The following is a 19895-nucleotide window of genomic DNA, read 5'->3' as shown; positions in this document are numbered from 1 at the left end:
TTTGCATACTTGGCTTAATTTAATTCTTGACCTTCCCCCTCCCCCTTTCTGCCCCTCTACTCTCTGGATTTGCTCACCTTGATCATTTTTTTTTCCCTGATTTGTCCACCTTGATTACTATTTTTGGTTCTCTGTGCCTTAAATATTGAGTCTGTTCTGGTCTGGCTATGGTCTGAAGAAGTGGGTCTGTCCGACGAAAGCTCACCTAATGAACTATTTTGTTAGTATTTAAAGTGCTACTTGACTGCTTTTTGTTTTTAATTCAAATGAGAAATAAGACAAATTTAAGAGTGAAAGTGTTTAACTGTTGGAACAATTTACCAAGGACTATGGTGGATTCATCATCACTGGCAGTTTTTAAACCAAGACTGGATGTTTTTCTAAAAGATATGCTCCGGCTCTAACAGGAATTAATCCAGGGAAGAGATTTGTCCTGTGTTATGCAGCAGGTGAGACTAGATGATCACAATGATCCCTTCTGGCCTTATCATTTATGAAAATAGCAAGTGCTATTTAAAAACATACCACACAGACCTAGGTCAATTCAAAGCAATGGCTAAACAGATGAGGGATTGCTCATTCTATGTGCCACCTACCTTGAAAAATAATTTGACAATCTCAAAATGTTTTCAGTTTAGGGGAAAAATAGCTCTATTGTTTTGCATATTTTGTAGGGATTTGGGCCCAAAAGTGCACATATGGTAGAAACCCTCAGCTCCTACTGACTTCATTTGAAATGGTCTCTCTCAAAAAGGCACTCAGAAAATGTTAGGACTGAATTGTTACAGAACTAATCACAAGTTTTCTACCACCCCATCAGTTCTATGAAAAAAATCTGGAAAGTACACAAAAGTACTTACTGAGATAAAGATGTTAAGGAGGTTTTCCAGGGTTGGGAGCTGTGGAATCAGTTTCTGTACCACTTTGCTAAAGGCTTCAAATATAGAATGATCATATATGCTTGTCAGATAAAAGCTGGAAAAAATGTCACCATATTTTCCTTTTAGCTATATAAGAGGAACATTCTGAATCTGTCAATGAGCATGTAAAATATTTTCAAACACAAAGTTCTTGAAGTTATGCATTTCCCCCCTCGCAATCAAGAAGCTGCATAATGTTTCTCATAGCTCCTCGACAAACTGAAGCCAATCATTAAAACAACTGCATATATTTTCAGAACTATATATAACATGACAGTACACAATGTGAATTCATGAAACCACAGAGACTGCAAAGCACTACTATATATGGAATTTAATATCCTCTGGAAAGCATTTTTTCTTAACCAGGAGAGCAATATTACATAGCTTTTATGTACTGCTTTGCAACTTGAAAAACAGTGGGGATCAAATTAACAATGCCACCAAAATGGTTTGCTACTCTATGAATCAGGGGTCAGCAACCTGCCAGAGGCAGAGTGCCAAAATTTAATCTTTTGACCCCCATGTACAGTTCAAGTGCCCATGATACTTTAAAAGTCACTGATAGTCTGATTTAAAACACCTTCATTAATAAATAAAGATGTAGAACTTTACTGTCTAGGTGGTGGCTGGTAGCATTAGCTGGTCTTTTGTTAATCCACACAAGGACCTCCCTAGCTTCCTGCTGCCTTAAACAGACAATTTATATTCTTCACAAAAACATCTTCCTCATTACAAAGCCTGGCATTTTTGGAAAAGCCCCAAAATGGTTGTTTGGTGCTAGAAGAAGGTGAAATGTAAATGGAGGCAGCAGGGTCCAGAGGAAAGAGCTACTGAAATGTGACCTACAAATGAATCCTGTCCCTGCCTCTGACTCCCTGCATACACTGACCAGTCACTGGGGAGTGTTTGGAGCAGGGGAATCGATTCAACGAAGCCGTGGGGAGCTAAGACTCCCATCTTCAAAGATATCTAAAGACCTAATGTCTTTTGAAACTTAGTAGGAACTGGGCATAGAACTCCTGTAGGCCCTTTTAAGAACCTCAGATTTCGCCTTCCTGTGCCTCCGTTTCCCTGTCTGTAGAAGAGGATAATCGATTATCTCACATTCCTATGACAAATGATGGGTTACTGGTCAGGACCTAACTCAGCAAATCATTTATACATGTGCTGAACTACCAGTCAATATCCCTGCAGTCAAGGTCACCTAAGCAGGTGGTATAAGCTGAGCATGTCGAAGTAGTCTGTGGAACCAGGCCTCTCTTCTGAGACTGTGAGGTGGGGCAAATATTTTAACAGAAAGTAATCATTACAAATCACTAAGGGTTGCAGGTGGATTAATCTGTCACCAAGGAGAAAAGGCCACCTTCCTGTTGGTGAGTCTGCCCCAAGTAGCTGGAAATTACGTGGCCTGAGCACTCCAATCTGGGGAGCAGCTGGCTGGGGGCACCTGCTGCCTTCCATAACGTGAATGCCCCAGTGAATGGGAGTCCATCAAGGGGAATCCACCTCTGCTCACCTCTCTCCATTAGTGCAGGCCAGCAGAGCACCCAGCGCCTCATAGCGAGCCTGGGGAACTTACCATCTGACAGGCGCGGAGCAGCCCGGGTGCTGGCCAGGGGCCAGCTTCCCTCCCCTGCCCAGGATTAGGGCCAGCCAGCCACAAGCACATCTGGAAACACTGTAAATGCTCCCCCACCTGCAGCAGCTGCTTCCCAGGCCCCTTTGCCCCCCTCAAACTCAGGCGGTGACAGCTCCCCTTCAACTTCTGACAGGTTGCCCTGCTCTACTACACAACATGCATCCGCAGCATGGCTTTGAGCAAGCTCCTGGCTGTATGGAGGAGGAGGGGCAGGGCTGAGCTCCCACCTCATGCGCTAGGGATTGCTGACCACTGCTATGAATTAACATGTTTGTGAAGCACTATATCCATTATGATGGCATTTTTCACTAAATAAGAAGTCTCAAGAAAGACATTAAAGTTTCTAATGTCCCATAGCTCCCAGTGCGTTGAGGTTTGTTTCTTCCAATTAGTTGCTAAAATAATCTGTTCTTTCTAGTCAAAGGCATCACTTTTACCTTAATAGTCATATCTAATAAATTCTTGTTGCCTGCTACTTCCATATATCAGAAAGAGATAACTGTCAGGTAGTATGCTCTGCTTTCTGGCCTTAGCATTAAACATTTATTCTTTTCCAGAAGACGCTGTGCACAATTGCTTCTCTCACCTGAGGTGAATCTTCTCCAATCCAGCGTCTGCCAGGTCATCATTTGCTCTCTGATGAATGTCTCTTTGGGTTTCAATCTTGTGGTCATCAGACAAACCATCCACTTTATGAATAAAGATTTCAAAGTTGATGTCTGGATTCACTTTATAAGCTCTGGTTACAGTAAGATGCAACCTAGCCAAGGCCTCCATATAATCATCCTAATAATGGAAAAATAAAACTCAGAACCCTATGACAAACAGTTACAAGACAAAAACAAAGTATTATATTTGCAGATACTTCTACAGTTCAAAATTCCTTTGATTTAAACTTCTGAGATCATGAAGGCCTATATCCACACAGAAGTCCAATTCCCATTACTAGCAAGTCCCTGCAAGTAACCAGAGACTTTAGAGCTGTCTAGTTATTTTAAAACTTTAGTTGCAAAAAAGAGGTTAAAAATAACCAAATCTGTCAACTTAATTACAATTGGTGGTTAAAGTCTTCAAAAGCACTTCAATCCCATTAAAGTCAAAAGGACTTAAGATCTAAAGCCTACTGACCATAAATGTAACTGTCTGTTTGCCATTCCATTTGCCTTGAGTTGGAGGGCGGAAAGAGAAAAAGACTAAGACAAACAGGTGGTGTGAAAACTTAACTTTCTCTTTACCTGAGAATCTATGACAAATATCAGTGCTCCAGTGCCTCTGAAAATCATCTCATAGTCAAATGTAGGGTCAAAGAAGTCAATTTGCCCAGGAAAATCCCATATCTGAAAGTTAACAAAGGAGCTGTTGGAAACATCCTCTCTGCAGATCTTGTTAGTGCTCTCCAAGAAAAGGGTTTCATTTGGAGACATTTTGTGAAAGACAACTTTCTGAATAGAAGACTTCCCACTTCTTCTTAGTCCCATCAGTAAGATTCTTGGCTTAACTTCAGTACTGAACGGGTCACTGAAATCCAAAACTGAATAAACCACACAATAAGCACAATGATATATTCCAGCAACTATAAATCACAACAATTGTAGTTTATATTAACTACTATATCATATGCACTATTTACTTACATTTTATAGTGTTACACTATTTTATTTTACCTGAATTTACATCTGCATCTGGACACCTGCCAATCTCAGAAAGCAGAAAGAAAAAGATTTAAAGAAAGATTTCACCCTCCTTCTGTACTACCATTTGTGAACCTACTATTATTTATCTGAAAGAAGATGAAGAGTGCACCAGGCACGATATCTATTGTTATTTGGTGGCATCAAACACACACATTCACACAAAATCAAACTCTTCACCCTTCCCACAACCTAAAATCATCGAGGTCTAATCTCCACTATAAGATGATACATATTTATGCAGATGTGTTTTTGTAGAGTAATATAAATAACCAGCATCCAGTTAGGTAACCTACACTCTTAAAGACCATCACTCGCTGGTGGCACATCGTTATTTATCTTACTGCTAACTGATGGTCTCCATGTGGCACGAATGCTCAGCAGCTCTATAGTGGGAATTCGGTAAGTTACTACTACTTTGTAATTGGCATCAGAACACAGGCCACAGGCTGTGCATCTTGAAAATGTGTGTATTCAGTGGCATGGTGCACAGATGCGAGACATGAGTGATAACAAAAGATTTGAAAAGAATATTGGCGTTTGAAAGGAGTTGTTACAGAAAGATTCAAAGAATAGGATGGATGCAGAAGGTCACCAATGAGGAATTAGATAGAAAGATACAGCCAAAAGAGAACCTGCTGCAGAAGGTTATAAAACGGAAGCTACAGCTATTTGGGCATATTTGCAGAATGAACGATGAACGAAAAATCAAGACCCTGGTATTTGGCATAATGGACAGTTCGAATAGGAGAGGCAGACCCCACAGAGAATGGATAGATGATACAGTAGATTAGTGCAGAACTAGTCGACAGAAACTAATCCACCCCACACTAGACAGGGAAAGATGGAAGGAAATATTGAGAGAGGCATCAAACACCAATGGGCGCTGAGTCCACGATTATTGATGATGATGATACCTGTGCTGACAATGTTGGACCTAATATCAAAAATCATCATGTACAGAACTCCCACTGAAGAAATCATAGTTCTGTGCGCTTGCAGGACAGGAGCGTAAATGAGCATTTTAAAGTGATGTACAGTAGGGCACAAGGGGGAATCAGATGTGTGTTACATATCCCCAGCAGGGTCTTACATTTTTTCCACATTGTAAATCGATAGCATTTTTTTTTGCAGTGACTAGGATGACAAAAAGGGGTTTTTAAAAAGTACCCATTTATGGCTATAATTAAAGGCAGAAGTTGCTCTTCATCTCTCCCCAGCTTGAAGCCTTCCCACAACAAGATTACCAATTTTGTACAGTCAGTCTGCAACCCAGAAACCTTTCAGACACTCACCTGTCAGTATCACCAGCTTTGGAGTACAGGAACTTAACAGATATTTCTTTTGGCCTTACTACTCCAACCCTACAACTCTGTTCAAAGTACTTAAGATTTTCTACCTATCTGGTCACTCTAACCACATTACTCCCCTCTTTGAGTCCCTCCATTAGGTCTCCCTCTTCCGCTGCAACAAACACCAAGTTTTCCTTATGGCCTCTCTCAATACAGACCTATCTAAACTAACCATTCCATCATGAGATAAACCTCTGCCAAAAACGCCAGTCTTCACCACCTGCTTATCTTCTTCCCTTCACACACTCTCTTAGGGCTTGTCTCCACTACTGCTGGGGTCCAGGCTGCAACAATCAATCCATGGGCATTGATTCAAAGGGTCTTCATCGGACCCACAAAATCAACCACTGATGTGGTACTACATGTGGTAGTGTGTACCCTCTGTATGCAGATCTAAGGTACACCAACTTGAGTTACCTTACTAACAACTCAAATTGCATAGTTTTGGTCAACCTTTCCCTGTACTGTAGCCCTTCCCTTATGCTTACCTATGCACAAGGAAAAGATTCCTGTCAAAATTCATAGGGCTACCCCTTTATTTCTTCAGCTATTTCCTAAGGCACTTTTACAATACTTACAAGTCATTACTCGCTGAAAATGGTTAAATAGGTAGCGAGTTGCTGTTAGTGCTGTATTGCGTTCTGTACAGGTCACAGGTATAATAGGCCAATATATTATGAAACGTGTGTCTATTATTACCTCATCCATGCACCCTGATTGCTTATTTTACATATCTGTTAAACCCTTTTTCTTTAGATAATCAACTCTTTTGGGGTACTCGTCTTTTTACACTCAAATTTAATATGCACTATATCATCTCAGGTCCACGCGCATGAGGTGTAGAGAGCCTGTCACAAACTGTAAAAGAATCAGAGATAATAAAATTAACAGGTAACTTCTGCTGAAGGGGAATTACTGTCCACAGAGGTAGCCAAGAAGTCTTCATTGTTACAACACCTACTACTCCAGCTTAAACTACAAAACAAACCCAGATCATTTTCTATTGCACTCTCATTTTACGACTCAGCCCTTCCAGCCACCATTGGGATGCCCCATAACTACAAAGAAATATTAGAAGCATCTCTGTGTTTGGATTAATGCTTTGCTTTAAACAATTTGCTTGTCTCTTACTTGGTTTTATTGAAAAAAAAAACAAAAACCAACAGTATTCTCTCACATGCAACCCAGCTTTGAAAACAGGTACACGTAGCTAAGTGTGCTATCTGTTACTAGCCACTGTTTTCAAAATATCACCGGAGACAGGTTGTCACAGTACTAATGTAGGTAGAAAAAGATGATCCCATTCGTGAGGCAAAGAGAAAGGGATTAACAAACTGCAGTGTAGCCTCCATTTATGTCACTTTGATTCAAGATGGATAATTTTGTGGATTTTGACACAGACTCAGAATGCACATGCGTACTGATCTTCCTTGCATTTCTATGCAAAAGATGAGAAATAAGAACAGCATCAACATGTAATTCTAATATCACTGTCCTTTGATATTCTAATTCAACTTAAAATACTTTTCATTTTTTTTTAAACACTCTAAATGGATTCTCGGCATTAGGGTAAATTTTACCTACCAAGTGTAAGCTATGAGTTGTCATCAAGTATACATGCTTTTCCAGAACTGAAATACACATCAGGCATGTACAAAAATGTAGCACATATCCAGCTATGCTTCTTGTGTTAATTATTCAGTTGTTGTACCAGGGAACCCATACAGTACCTTGTCTGTCCCGGTACAGAGCATCACACTGGTGCCACCTACTGTTTCAAAAAGCGAGCCCACAGAAAGCTCAGTAAGGACCTGCCAGACACCCACTACACATGCAACAGATGCAGCAACGACTGTCACTCTCATGTGGGCCTTCACAGTCACAGTCGACGCTGCAAATGATGATCCCAAATGGAACTACGAAGTGCGTGATCCATAGTCTACGTAGACTGAAGGATGCCTACTACCAGGCAAGGCAGCAACTGAGGCTGCGTCTGTCTACACTATGAGATAAAAATCGATTAAGTCAGTTAGCCTGATTTTTCCAAGTGCCTGTTCTCACTGTAAATTCCATTATCAAAACAAAAAGCAGTCAAGTAGCACTTTAAAGACTAGCAAAATAGTTTATTAGGTGAGCTCTCGTGGGACAGACCCACTTGTCCCATGAAAGCTCACCTAATAAACTATTTTGCTAGTCTTTAAAGTGCTACTTGACTGCTTTTTGTTTTGACAGTGTATAGACTAGCACGGCTTCCTCTCTGTTAAATTCCATTACATCAATTTATGGACCACTAAAATCAACATAATATCGAAACCCTAAAATTGTAGTAACACGACAGGTGGAGAGTTTAGTTTGAATTTAAAATTCTGAATGAAGGGTAGTGAGGATGCACCGTGTCTTCACATCGAATTCATTAGCCTCCAGAGATGCCCCGTATGTGCCCCACAATGCACCACAGTTCTCTGCTCTGGCCTCTTATATCCCCACTGCTCTCAGGTGCAGAGGAATTAGACAACAGGAAGACTGTTACAATTTGGCATCTGGAAGCCTGTGGCTGTAGGGTCACGAGAGGCTGAAAAATCTTCTTTTTCTTTGCTAGCAGTGCAGCCGTGGCGTCTGTCATTCTGCGTATACCCCTCGTAGCTGCCTTTTTTCCTGTGTTGCTTGGGATCAGCCGCTGGCTCCCCCATACCATGTGTCAGCTAGACTATGGGTGGGGGTTGTGCTTATCTGGTAGGATGAGAAACTTCTTTTCAGCTGTTTACATGCTGTCCTGATGCCCACATCCCTGCCCCCCTGGAAACACCACACCGTCTGGAACATTCCCACACCCACCTGCATCACATGGCTTGACTCCGAACCAATAAAAACATGCTGTGCAAGGTGCCAGGCAGCTTGTGTGCAATGAGGGTCATGAATTTCAGGGGCTGGCTGTAGACACAGGTCTTTTAGCCTCCTGAGAGAAGTTTCCCCAGGTGCTCACGATTTTTGGGGCTGGCGGTAGCCAGGGGTCTTTTAGCTGTCCCAAGCCATACGTGTTTCAGTGAAGGTAATGTATTAGCGATACAATTACCACTGTTGTCAAAGTAAGGCTTTCAGCAGGGAATAATCTTGTCCTGAGGGTCTTCTTTTCCAGGTCCAAACCTGGCTGTTGTCTGGGGTCTTTTAGTCTGATGTATCATTTGAGTTTCAGTGTAGCAACCGTGTCTGCTTGGACAAAGGGTCTTCTTTGGTAAAATGTCTAAATCCAGATTCAAGTTCCTGAAAGGGGCTCCGTGAGGAGTCACGATTTTCATGGCTGTCAGAAGTCTACTGTCTTTTAGCTGCCCCGAGCCATTACTGCTGATTCATTAGAGTTTCAGTGTAGCACACATGTCTACTTCAAGACTTAACATGGCAGCGGAAAGATGGGAATGAAATGTGGATATATGATGACATCTTCCCACATCTACTTATGGGGCCAGAATGCAACGTGGCTCAGGCAACTGTGAGATAGATTCCCACAATACACTGCTGCAACACTCAATTTAAGCTTCTCACGTCTGGCAGCAGTAAGTCGATTTTGTCGGGAGCAGGTGAGAAGGTGAAGATGCTCAAAACTGAATGGATAAAACCCAGCGTTAAGACATCAATTTTAATAAAATCGATTTTATCTTGTAGCAAAGACGCAGCCATAGTGTTATCAGAGTGGCTAAAGTTCAATGCAGATGATGCTATAACTCTTGGATACCATGATTTTTAAAAAGCCTGCACTTATACCATCTTGTACTATGATCCCATTAGATATCACAAGTTAAACAGTGTTAGGTTGAACTATACGTGGATGAAAGCCCTCCAAGTAAAACAGCTGCTGTAGACTGTGGTGTTGACAATTCAATTGGCAATCTTCCATGAATAACAAACATTGCCCTAGTGTGATGTTATAACTCCATTCCTGGAGGTATGGTCTTTTAGACAAAACCAAGCAAAGTTCTGGGATTTCAGGGTGGGGTTTTTTTTCCCCCAAAGAAAAAAGAAAAGAAAAAGAAAAAAGAGATAAGGGGAAAGAAAAGAGATTCTCACTGCTCCAAAATGCACGATACAGTCACATCCATGTGATTGTATACAAATTTAGTGAGGCTGTGACTATTCTATAATTAGATATCTGTGACTGACCCATGCCCCTTAACTCAGGCTCCGGGAGCTTGGAGGTAAGAGGCTGATTAATTGCACTGAAAAAATTCAGGCTTGGGGCTACAGACCAAAGTCTGAGACCTCCCACATCGTAGGAGCCCAGAGCTCAATCTCCAGTTCAAGCCTGAACATCTATGCTGCAGTTAAAGAGCCCCTTCACTTGAGACCACAAGCCAACTGGCACAGGCCCACAGAGAGACACCCATATATAAATTTATTAACTGTCTTGGCCAGAGGTCTGCAAACTGTGGCCAGGGTCACATGTGGCTCTTTAAAGACTACTTTGTGGCTCCTTATGCTATAATTGTAAAATAGGGAAAAACCTTCCTGATTATTTTAGATAAACAGTGAACACCTAAAACCCCAAAAATGAAGAACTCATTTCTAAATAGCAAACCATATGTGGTCTCAAAACACTAGATAACTCCCCCTAGTGTCCTCCAGAGAGAGGGAACGTTTGGGAGTGAAAGTCAGGAAGACAGTGGCACAAACACACAAGTGTGAAGAAATAAAATACAGAAAAAGTTTGTGAATGTCCTGCAGTAATCACGTATCCCATTATAAATCATTGTGTGCGCTCTGTTCTTAAAATAGGGGTTACAAAAAGTATGGTTTGACATTATTTCTTAAGGACCACCTCATACTCACATGCATTATAGCTCTTGAATTATTGAGTTTTTTTTTACTGAATTGAGAAAAAAAAATGGCTCTTCTTGCTATTTTGGTTGCCAACTCCTGGTCCTGGCCAACTCTAGATCATAAGTGAAAACCTGTTTGGTGATTTATTTAATCATAAACACTTTGGAGGAAAAAAAAAAAAAAGCACAAACTAAAAAGAAAGCAAAAGTCTTTCATTAAATGAATAAAAAGGTATATTGTCCAAAACCAATTAATCTTAATTATTTGATTTTTAAATAAGTTGTCACATTAGATAAACTTTGCCAAACTATTACCCTTTTTCTAGACTCCTAAGTGCTTGCTAGAAAAAAAAGAAAAAGACTGCTTAATGCTAAAACTATACTTTTAAAAAAAAAACAAACTTACTTTCAAGCATCGGATTTACTAATAAATGCAACTGATTCGAACACTATTGTTTTTAAGATCGCAATTTAACTTTCTTATTTTGCAGGTTTCAGAGATGGCGACCGATAAATTATATTTTCAGATCTATGACTTGACGGAAGTTTTCCTTTCATAAGATTAGAGATTTCCTTATATGTAGAGAAATGGAACAACGCATTGTCCGCCCACATTCTTTAGTTGAGTACGACTCCTTCCTTTCCAGCTAGCCAAAAAATGCCTGTAGAGTACACTAATCACTACAACTCTGTCTAACATAGGTTACTAAATTGTAGTTATGATGTGACAAATACTATACACATTTAACTTCATCTGACAGTGGAAAATAAGTCTATTTTTACCAAATAAAATTAGTACAATTGATATTTCTTTCCTAAAATGGTAACATCTACAAAAGCCAGTTTTACAGAGAGCTTAATTCATAAAGATGTCAACAGTTTCCAATAGAAAGCAATGTGATTTTTTACCTTAATTTTCATCTTCAACCATAAAAATCCTGACCACAGAAATAATACTAGTTAACCAACGTATCCTTTAAGTATTCACAAATCAAGTTTTGTGAAAATCATCTTCCTGCACAGCAGAGATGCCCATAGGGTCATGACAGAATTCAGATATTTGAAGCTGTTTCACACATTTATACCATGCCACTGGCACACACTACACTATAGAGAGCAGCATATTGTGACACCACAGTGCCCCCCAACAAAAGACATGCACTGAACATCCCCAGTGCTAACTCTCTGGGCTCAGGCCATCTGTTAACAGATAAAATTTACGTGGAAATGAGAAAGTTATTCAATTAACGAAGGTCCATACATGCTATTGATGTGAGGTTTTTTTTTTGAGGGTGGGAGGAAATGAGGGAGGGATGATGTTTCTGTGGCTAAAGAGCAAGACTGAAAATGAGAAGATCTGGGTTCCGTTCAGCCACAGACCCACCAGACCTGGCAGTCTGCTCTTCTATGACACTGGAACCATCATGTAGAACCTTTCATTGGCAATGGGTGAAGATTCAGCTGGGGAAGGCAGGCCACAGCTCTGCCCCTTCTGCCCCAACCTCCCACCCCCAGCCCCTGTGGAGCCAAGCCCTGACAGACAGCACTCCAATTCTTCCTGGAGGACTGGGGCTGCCTCACCACTGTCACAGCCTTCCCCGGCCACTGGGAGTATAGGTAGTTTTGGGAAGACAATGCCTTCCCTTGCCCACATTACCCACCACACATGGGCACTTTCTAGTACAGTTTCCTAACACAAGTGAAAGGACTTATTACATATATCACAAATGGGTTGTGAGGCTTTACAAAAGTTAAGTGCTTTTGGATCCTTCAATGGAAGAAGAAAAATAGAATGCTTATATGTGGAAAGCTAGAAGATCATTGTGTTTTATAGTCTAATATTTTCCAGTCTTCAGCCAAGATGCAAGTAACTACTAGTTTTGGAAACCGATCCATGGTATGATCAGAAACTCCCTGTTCATGCACACTCATAACCCCTATGGGGAGATGGTGGGGTCTAGGGACAAAGTGGACTAACGCTTTGAAGAAAGTTATCTGCAATGTATTGATCTTCCTCTTTCATGGAAAAGAGGGATCTGTGACACTGATATTTGCAGTTTACTCCATGGATCCTGAAGAAAGGAAGGGCTGACCTTGAGCAGGACAAGGGAAAGACAAACATCTTTCCCTGCAGCCAGTGGAAGTAAAGTAAAACAGAACACAGCTCCAGGCTCCCCCTCTGAAGACTCTGCCCTCTGTTGGCCTCAGAAGCAACAAACAGCCCAAAACAACTGAACCTCCACGAGAGCTGTGGGGGCCAGAGCCTGCATAGAGGCTCTATGAACTGCCCTACCCCTCTGTGGATTCCGGAGAGCTGTCTGGTTTAGAAGAGGGTCTCATAGCTCATTCAAGAGAGAAAAGATACCCCTTGAAGAACTATAGGGGATAAATTCCATAAGGGGATCCTCTTAGAGATTTCTTCCCTCTGTGTTTTTGCCTCCTTCAAATATTACTGGGACACTGCTGTTTTCATCCATGAAATATTATATTGGTATGCTAAAAGGAAAAAAGTGTTTTCTCAATTTTTGGAATTCTTTTAAACTTCTGAAGTGACACCAAAAGTCTACTGAGAAATAATCATCATTCCCATCTCAGTAAATTCTTTTGGCTTACTTGTCTACCTCAAGTCTTAAGCCAATCAAGTTTATTTGAAAATAAGCATGTTAATTCAGAACATTTTATAACTAATGTATACCAATCTGGACAGGCAACCTTTACTAACAAAAAAGAAAAAAAAGTGTTCAAATATGACATGTTGGGAAAAAAGGGATCTTGACAAAACAAATTACCCCAGAGAAATGGAGTTTGATTTGGAAAAGAGGACCAGCAATTTCCATCTGCAGCACAATGGTACCTCATACAAGTTAAGTTAAAAAGAGAAATTGTATGGGGATACATGTTGAGAAATTGTGGTGAAAGAAGAGAGCTGATGTATGTATGCAGGACACGTTCAGTCATTAGTGAGTACTGGGAAGCAATATATAGTCAGTTACTACATAGTATTGGATAGTCATTACCAAATTAACCTTTGGTAATAATTCTGAGACTTCCTATTGGAAATGGTCACAGAAAAGGAAATAAAGAATTAATTAATAAGAATTAATCTCTCATTGGCTAGTAGCTGCTTGGCAACTCACTGTAAAAAAAAAAAACAAAAAAAAAACAGCCCAACTAAGTAATAATGGTTCAAAATATGGGGAAGCCGTGCTTATGGAAATACCAAGACTTAAATTATGTACTCAGCAAAACAGACAGTGGACAGATAGATAAACTAGTTGGTTGCATTTTATTCAATATTCACACATAGTACATTCACCTGCAAAAACACCAATAAACCTATCCATTTTTTTAAATATTGACACACATTGACATTTGATTAACACACCTAGTCTATTAAATGTTAATACCGAGCTATTATTCAACTTAATAAAATAACTAGAAAGACATAATTGTTACAATGATGTTCACTTTATAACAGAGTAAAAACCTGTTTTAACTGAAAGATCTGATTACTAAATTCCTGTACAATAGCTCTTTAAACCAGTGTTTCCCAATTTTATTTGGCCACCAAACCCTTTTAAACTCAAAAGAATTTTCTGGAACCCCTAAAAACAGTCATATATGGATCTGAAAAAGTGGACCACAAGTAAGGGTGATAAACAAACAAATGCTAAACAAGGTCATGAAATTAATATTTAATTTAACTGCACACATTTTAAAACAAAAATCCTACTTAGTGTGTACAAAAATAAAGCTCAAAAACGAATACATGTTACATTGCCAGTTTTCAATGTGAAGAATGGGTTCTCTCTTTTTTAAGCAAATTCTTTTTATATTCAGTTTAATACTGGAAAGTTGGATTTGCATATCCAAAGCAGCATTCAGTTGATTTCTGAATTTCATTTTTGTTGCTGTGTAATTCGAGAACCAGTTCTGCACAAGAATGTGCTGGCACAGGGTAACAACTGATGAACTGCACATCTCGATAAAACTGAATATTCTTGACATAAGCTGCCCCCAAATGATCCATGCTCCCTGAGAGTAAGTGTGGGGCTTTACGGTGGTATGTAAGAGGTGATCGCACCAGTGACTGACTGCGGGCGCAGCGCTGAGTAGTGACATCGTTGTCCCCACTCTCTCGCTAAGATGGCATTACACAGGGACACTTATCATGGCAAACTCAAATGAAAATTAACAGAGAGGGAGCCATGCTAGTCTATATACTATCAAAACAAAAAGCAGTCAAGTAGCACTTTAAAGACGAGCAAAATAATTTATTAGGTGAGCTTTCATGGGACAGACCCACTTCTTCAGACCATAGCCAGACCAGAACAGACTCAATATTTAAGGCACAGAGAACCAAAAACAGTAATCAAGGTGGACAAATCAGAAAAAAAAATGATCAAGGTGAGCAAATCAGAGAGTAGAGGAGTAGAAGGTTGGGGAAGGTCAAGAATTAGATTAAACCAAGTAACATTGTTTACAGTAAAGCTCTTAGATACAATCACATTTTCTCTGATCCAACTGACAGGGACCAAAAACTACAAGATCTTTACCAGAGACCAGTTACTCCAAGATAGGCCCAAAAAAGCCAAGAACAGAACACCACTGGTCATCACCTACAGCCCCCAACTCAAACCACTGCAACAAATTATTAAAGACCTACAACCTATCCTTAATCAGGATACCACACTCCAGAAGACCCTTGGTGACTGTCTGTAGGAGAGAACAGGTCTACCTCCCAACCTTATGAGGATCTTCACCAACAGCCACAGTCTATACATACCCCAGGAATACCAGTCCTGGAACTTTTCCTTGCAACAAAGACCGCTGCCAGCTTTGTCCACATATCTTTTCTGGTAATACCATCACTGGACCTAACCAGGTTATTCACAGAATCACGGGCACATTCTCATGTTCCTCAGCTAACATCATATATGCCATCATGTGCCCACAATGCCCAGATGCTTTGTACATTGGACAGACTTCTAACTCCCTTAGACAAAGAGTGATTGGGCACAAAACAGACATAAAAACAGTCCAGATCCCCAAACCGGTTAGTCAACATTTTAATGGAGTGGGCCATTCTGTTAATGACTTAAGAGTTTGCATGTTACTGAAGAAAAATTTTCGCACCACTCTTGAAAGGGAGGCAGCCGAGCTGTCTTTTACATTCAAATTTGGCACATTAACACACGGTTTGAACCAGGATGGGAATTTTCTGAGCTGCTCTCGGGGCTCATTTGCATACTTGGCTTAATTTAATTCTTGACCTTCCCGCCTTCTACCTCTCTACTCTCTGATTTGCTCACCTTGATCATTTTTTCCTGATTTGTCCTCCTTGATTACTCTTTTTGGTTCTGTGTGTCTTAAATATTGAGTCTGTTCTGGTATGGCTATGGTCTGAAGAAGTGGGTCTGTCCCACGAAAGCTCACCTAATAAATTATTTTGTTAGTCTTTAAAGTACTACTAGACTGCTTTTTTGTTTTGACAAATGAAAATTGGTTTTAATAAAACACATTAATGCTTAAATTTTTTTAATCATAAAATGTAATTGTAATGGAATTTTCTCATCAAACCCCTATTTTCACTTGTTCCACAGAACACCATTTGGGAAACACTGCTTTAAACAAAAATTAACTGTTTTTTCTGGACTGTTTGCCTTCTGATATTTACATGACAGTGATTTGTAAACTTGTTAAAACTTCCTAATAAGTAACACAATAACACAGAAAATCCCTTACTCATATTGTTTTGTACTTTTAAAAGGGTTCATACCTATTACACCGTAACAATCTTTGTATCACTGAATACTTGACTTTGTATTGTGCATTTAAAAAGCAACCAATTGAAATATTCATTGGTCTCCAAGCTCCTTTGTAAAATGTAACAACGTTCAACAGAAAAATATTGCTCATTCTAAGTGAAAGCAAAGGTGTTGGCCTCACCTACATGTTTTATATTATACTTCCTAGCAAGCATTTGTTTCATTGTTGCCTCATATGCCCTGATGAATACAGCAAACAGAAATACAGGCACCCACAGCAACATACATAAGTATACAGTCACACATATTTCAGCAGAGCCTAGAAACATGGGGACTGACATTCACAGCTGCAGCGCAACTCTGGACACAGAGCTCTTTGCTTGCTGCTGCCTTTTATAGCCAGCCTGCCTCTTGGCACTCTAAAGAAACATCACCAAGCCATGTCCATTCATATTATACATAGAAAACTTTCAAGGCTAAGGCATGATAAGGACTACATTAAGATTTTTTTCTGTTTGAATGTCTCCTGTTCCCATTAGGACATCTCCTACCCCTTTCCCAACACACACAACCAGCGCTGCTCTCCTTCTTCCACTACCAGAACCCTGACTCGCCCTGTCCCTCCGTAGTCCTGTTTATAGGCATCCCTATTACGCATACATTTCCTTCATCATACAACCATCCTGTTCTCCCTTCCTGCTTCCTACCCCAAACCACAGCTAACTTTGACATGCTCACACTTGCTTACTCTCCCTCCCCGTAATACAGTGATCACTACCCTACCTTCTTATTCAGCATCCCTTATATCTCCCAAAACTGCTCTGACCTTCCCAGCTAACATCACACACTATCACACACACTCCACCTCCCCCCACCCAACCCCAACCTCTTATTTTCACCACACAACTAGAGCTGCTCTCTCCCTCCTTCCCAGCTCCCCATAAAACACAGTCAAACCCTCCCGTCCCACATCTTCACACACAGCCACCCCCTAACCCCATCCTATACACATCAACAAATCCATCCCATCCCTCATGCATACTGCCAACCCTAGCCTTTATCCTATCCTAAGGGTCAAACCTTACCCTCCTCCCCACCACCACCTCCTTCACCCATTCCCATAGAGCCAGCTTCTTCCCCCTCCTACAAACTCCGCCCCGTCTTGACCCATCCTTGCACACCCAGAGCCAGGCCACAATACCCACATTTCTTTCCCCTCCCCTGAGAGCCAGTTGAGTCCCCAGAGAGCCAGCCCTGCCCCTTTTCCAGTCCATGACCTCATCCTGTCCCACCATCGCCAGATCCAGCTCCTCCTCTAGCTCCAGAAAACTCCCACTGCCCTGCCCCTCCCTTGTTCCCCCACCCCTAGAACCAGGACCCCCACCACAGATCCAGATCCCAGAGTATATCCTGATAAAGCTCCCAGCCCCTGCCTTGCCCCATCCCCACCATACACAGCCATCCCTACCCTGCCTCATTCCCTGGTGTCACCTCTCCCACCCAACAAGACCACCCATGCCTTATTCCCTCAGTGTCACCACCCCACCACCATCCCTGCCTTGTCCCACTCTCCTGATGTCGCACCCCCCACAGAACCAGTCACTGTCTTGCCCCATTTCCCCCAGAGCCACCCCAAATCCACCCCCACAGCCGGCCCTCCCTTGCCCCATTCCCCTAGAGCCATGCCCACACCACTCCCCACAGCCACCCCGTCTTGTCCCATTCCCCCAGACCCACCCGACTCCACCCCCACAGCCAGCCCCGCCTTGCCCCATTGCCCCCAGATCCACCCACACCACCCCTAACATCCAGCCCCGCCTTGCCCCATTGCCCCCAGATCCACCCACACCACTCCTAACATCCAGCCCCGCCTTGCCCCATTCCCCCCAGATCCACCCACACCACCCCTAACATCCAGCCCCGTCTTGCCCCATTCCCCCCAGATCCACCCACACCACCCCTAACATCCAGCCCCGCCTTGCCCCATTGCCCCCAGATCCACCCACACCACTCCTAACATCCAGCCCCGCCTTGCCCCATTCCCCCCAGATCCACCCACACCACTCCTAACATCCAACCCCGCCTTGCCCCATTCCCCCCCAGATCCACCCACACCACCCCTAACATCCAGCCCCGCCTTGCCCCATTCCCCCCAGATCCACCCACACCACCCCTAACATCCAGCCCCGCCTTGCCCCATTCCCCCCAGATCCACCCACACCACCCCTAACATCCAGCCCCGCCTTGCCCCATTCCCCCCAGATCCACCCACACCACCCCTAACATCCAGCCCCGCCTTGCCCCATTCCCCCCAGATCCACCCACACCACCCCTAACATCCAGCCCCGTCTTGCCCCATTCCCCCCAGATCCACCCACACCACCCCTAACATCCAGCCCCGTCTTGCCCCATTCCCCCCAGATCCACCCACACCACCCCTAACATCCAGCCCCGCCTTGCCCCATTCCCCCCAGATCCACCCCCGAACCGAGCCCTACCTTGGCTCCCACTCCCTCGGTTTCACCTCCCACCCAGCCCGGCTTTGCGCTGTCCCCGCAGGGTCGGCGCTGGGCTCCCCGGCGCGGCGGGGCACTCACACGCTTCATCGGCGCCGGGCTCCGGGTCCCCATCCGAGAAGGACTCTGGCCCATCCCCGTAATCCGCGAGCCCGACGAGCTCGTCCTCCTCCTCCTCCTCCTGCCTCGGGCCCTGGCTCATCGCGGCCGCGCGAGCGCGGATCCGGCCGCAACGCAGGAGTTCTGCGCCCGGCGCCGCTCGCAGCCCAGCAGCAGCCGGAGCCCCGCGCACTCCCCGGGAACCAGCGAGCGAGCGAGCGAGCGGCGTGACCCGAGTCACCTGACACCGCCGGCGTTCACGGGCACCTCCGCCGCGCACACGCAAGGCCACGCCTGCCCTCCCGCGTGCGCCCCCACCCGGCTCTGGCACAGGGCGCTGCCAGGCCCCGCCTACCCACCCGCAGCCGCCCGTCACTCACGGACAGGCGCTGCACATCCCGGGCACTGAGCAGTGCTCCTGTCCCCCCACCTACAGCCTCCCTGTCACTCACTGCCACACCCCACACACTGAGCTGTGCCCCAGCCAGTCCCATCCCTGTTATTCACTATCAAAACAAAAAGCAGTCAAGTAGCACTTTGAAGACTAGCAAAATGGTTTATTAGGTGAGCTTTCGTGGGACAGACCCACTTCTTCAGACCACAGCCAGACCAGAACAGAGTCAATATTTAAGGCACAGAGAACCAAAAACAGTAAGCAAGGAGGACAAATCAGAAAAAGATAATCAAGGTGAGCAAATCAGAGAGTGGAGGGGTGGGGGGAAGGTCAAGAATTAGATTGAGCCAAGTATGCAGACGAGCCCCTATAGTGACTCAGAAAGTTCCCATCACGATTTAAACCATGTGTTAATGTGCCGAATTTGAATATAAAAGCCAGCTCAGATGTTTCCCTTTCCAGAACCGTGCGATAATGTCTCTTCAGTAGGTCACTAATAGAATGCCCCATTCCATTAAAATGTTGACTAACCGGTTTGGGGATCTGGACTGTTTTTATGTCTGTTTTGTGCCCATTGACCCTTTGTCTAAGGGAGTTAGAAGTCTGTCCAATATACGAAGCATCTGGGCGTTGTTGGCACATGATGGCATATATGATGTTAGTAGAGGAGCATGAGAAAGTGCCCGTGATTCTGTGAGTAAC

General features: G+C 43.1%; 1 protein-coding gene across 2 annotated transcripts in view; it reads right to left on the bottom strand.

Moving 5' to 3' along the window:
* The window catches only part of RRAGD (Ras related GTP binding D), a 37106-nt gene extending 18087 nt beyond the window's left edge, over positions 1-19019 (bottom strand). The window contains exons 1-4 of one of the 2 annotated variants that reach the window (XM_074990891.1): positions 18782-19019; positions 3798-4093; positions 3149-3348; positions 861-975 (exon numbers count right to left, since the gene is read on the bottom strand). In XM_074990891.1, coding sequence (XP_074846992.1) covers positions 861-975; positions 3149-3348; positions 3798-4093; positions 18782-18902 — 732 coding nt within the window. In that variant the 5' untranslated portion in view covers positions 18903-19019. The remainder of the gene's footprint in view (positions 1-860; positions 976-3148; positions 3349-3797; positions 4094-18781) is intronic. The other variant, XM_074990892.1, reaches the window with a different exon arrangement.
* Between the last annotated feature and the right edge of the window lie 876 nt (positions 19020-19895).

This window comes from Carettochelys insculpta, chromosome 3, assembly GCF_033958435.1.
Source record: "Carettochelys insculpta isolate YL-2023 chromosome 3, ASM3395843v1, whole genome shotgun sequence".
Classification (NCBI taxonomy): Eukaryota; Metazoa; Chordata; order Testudines; family Carettochelyidae; genus Carettochelys; species Carettochelys insculpta.
Note: the sequence above shows the minus strand (reverse complement) of the source record. Positions and strands in the feature narration are given on the sequence as shown.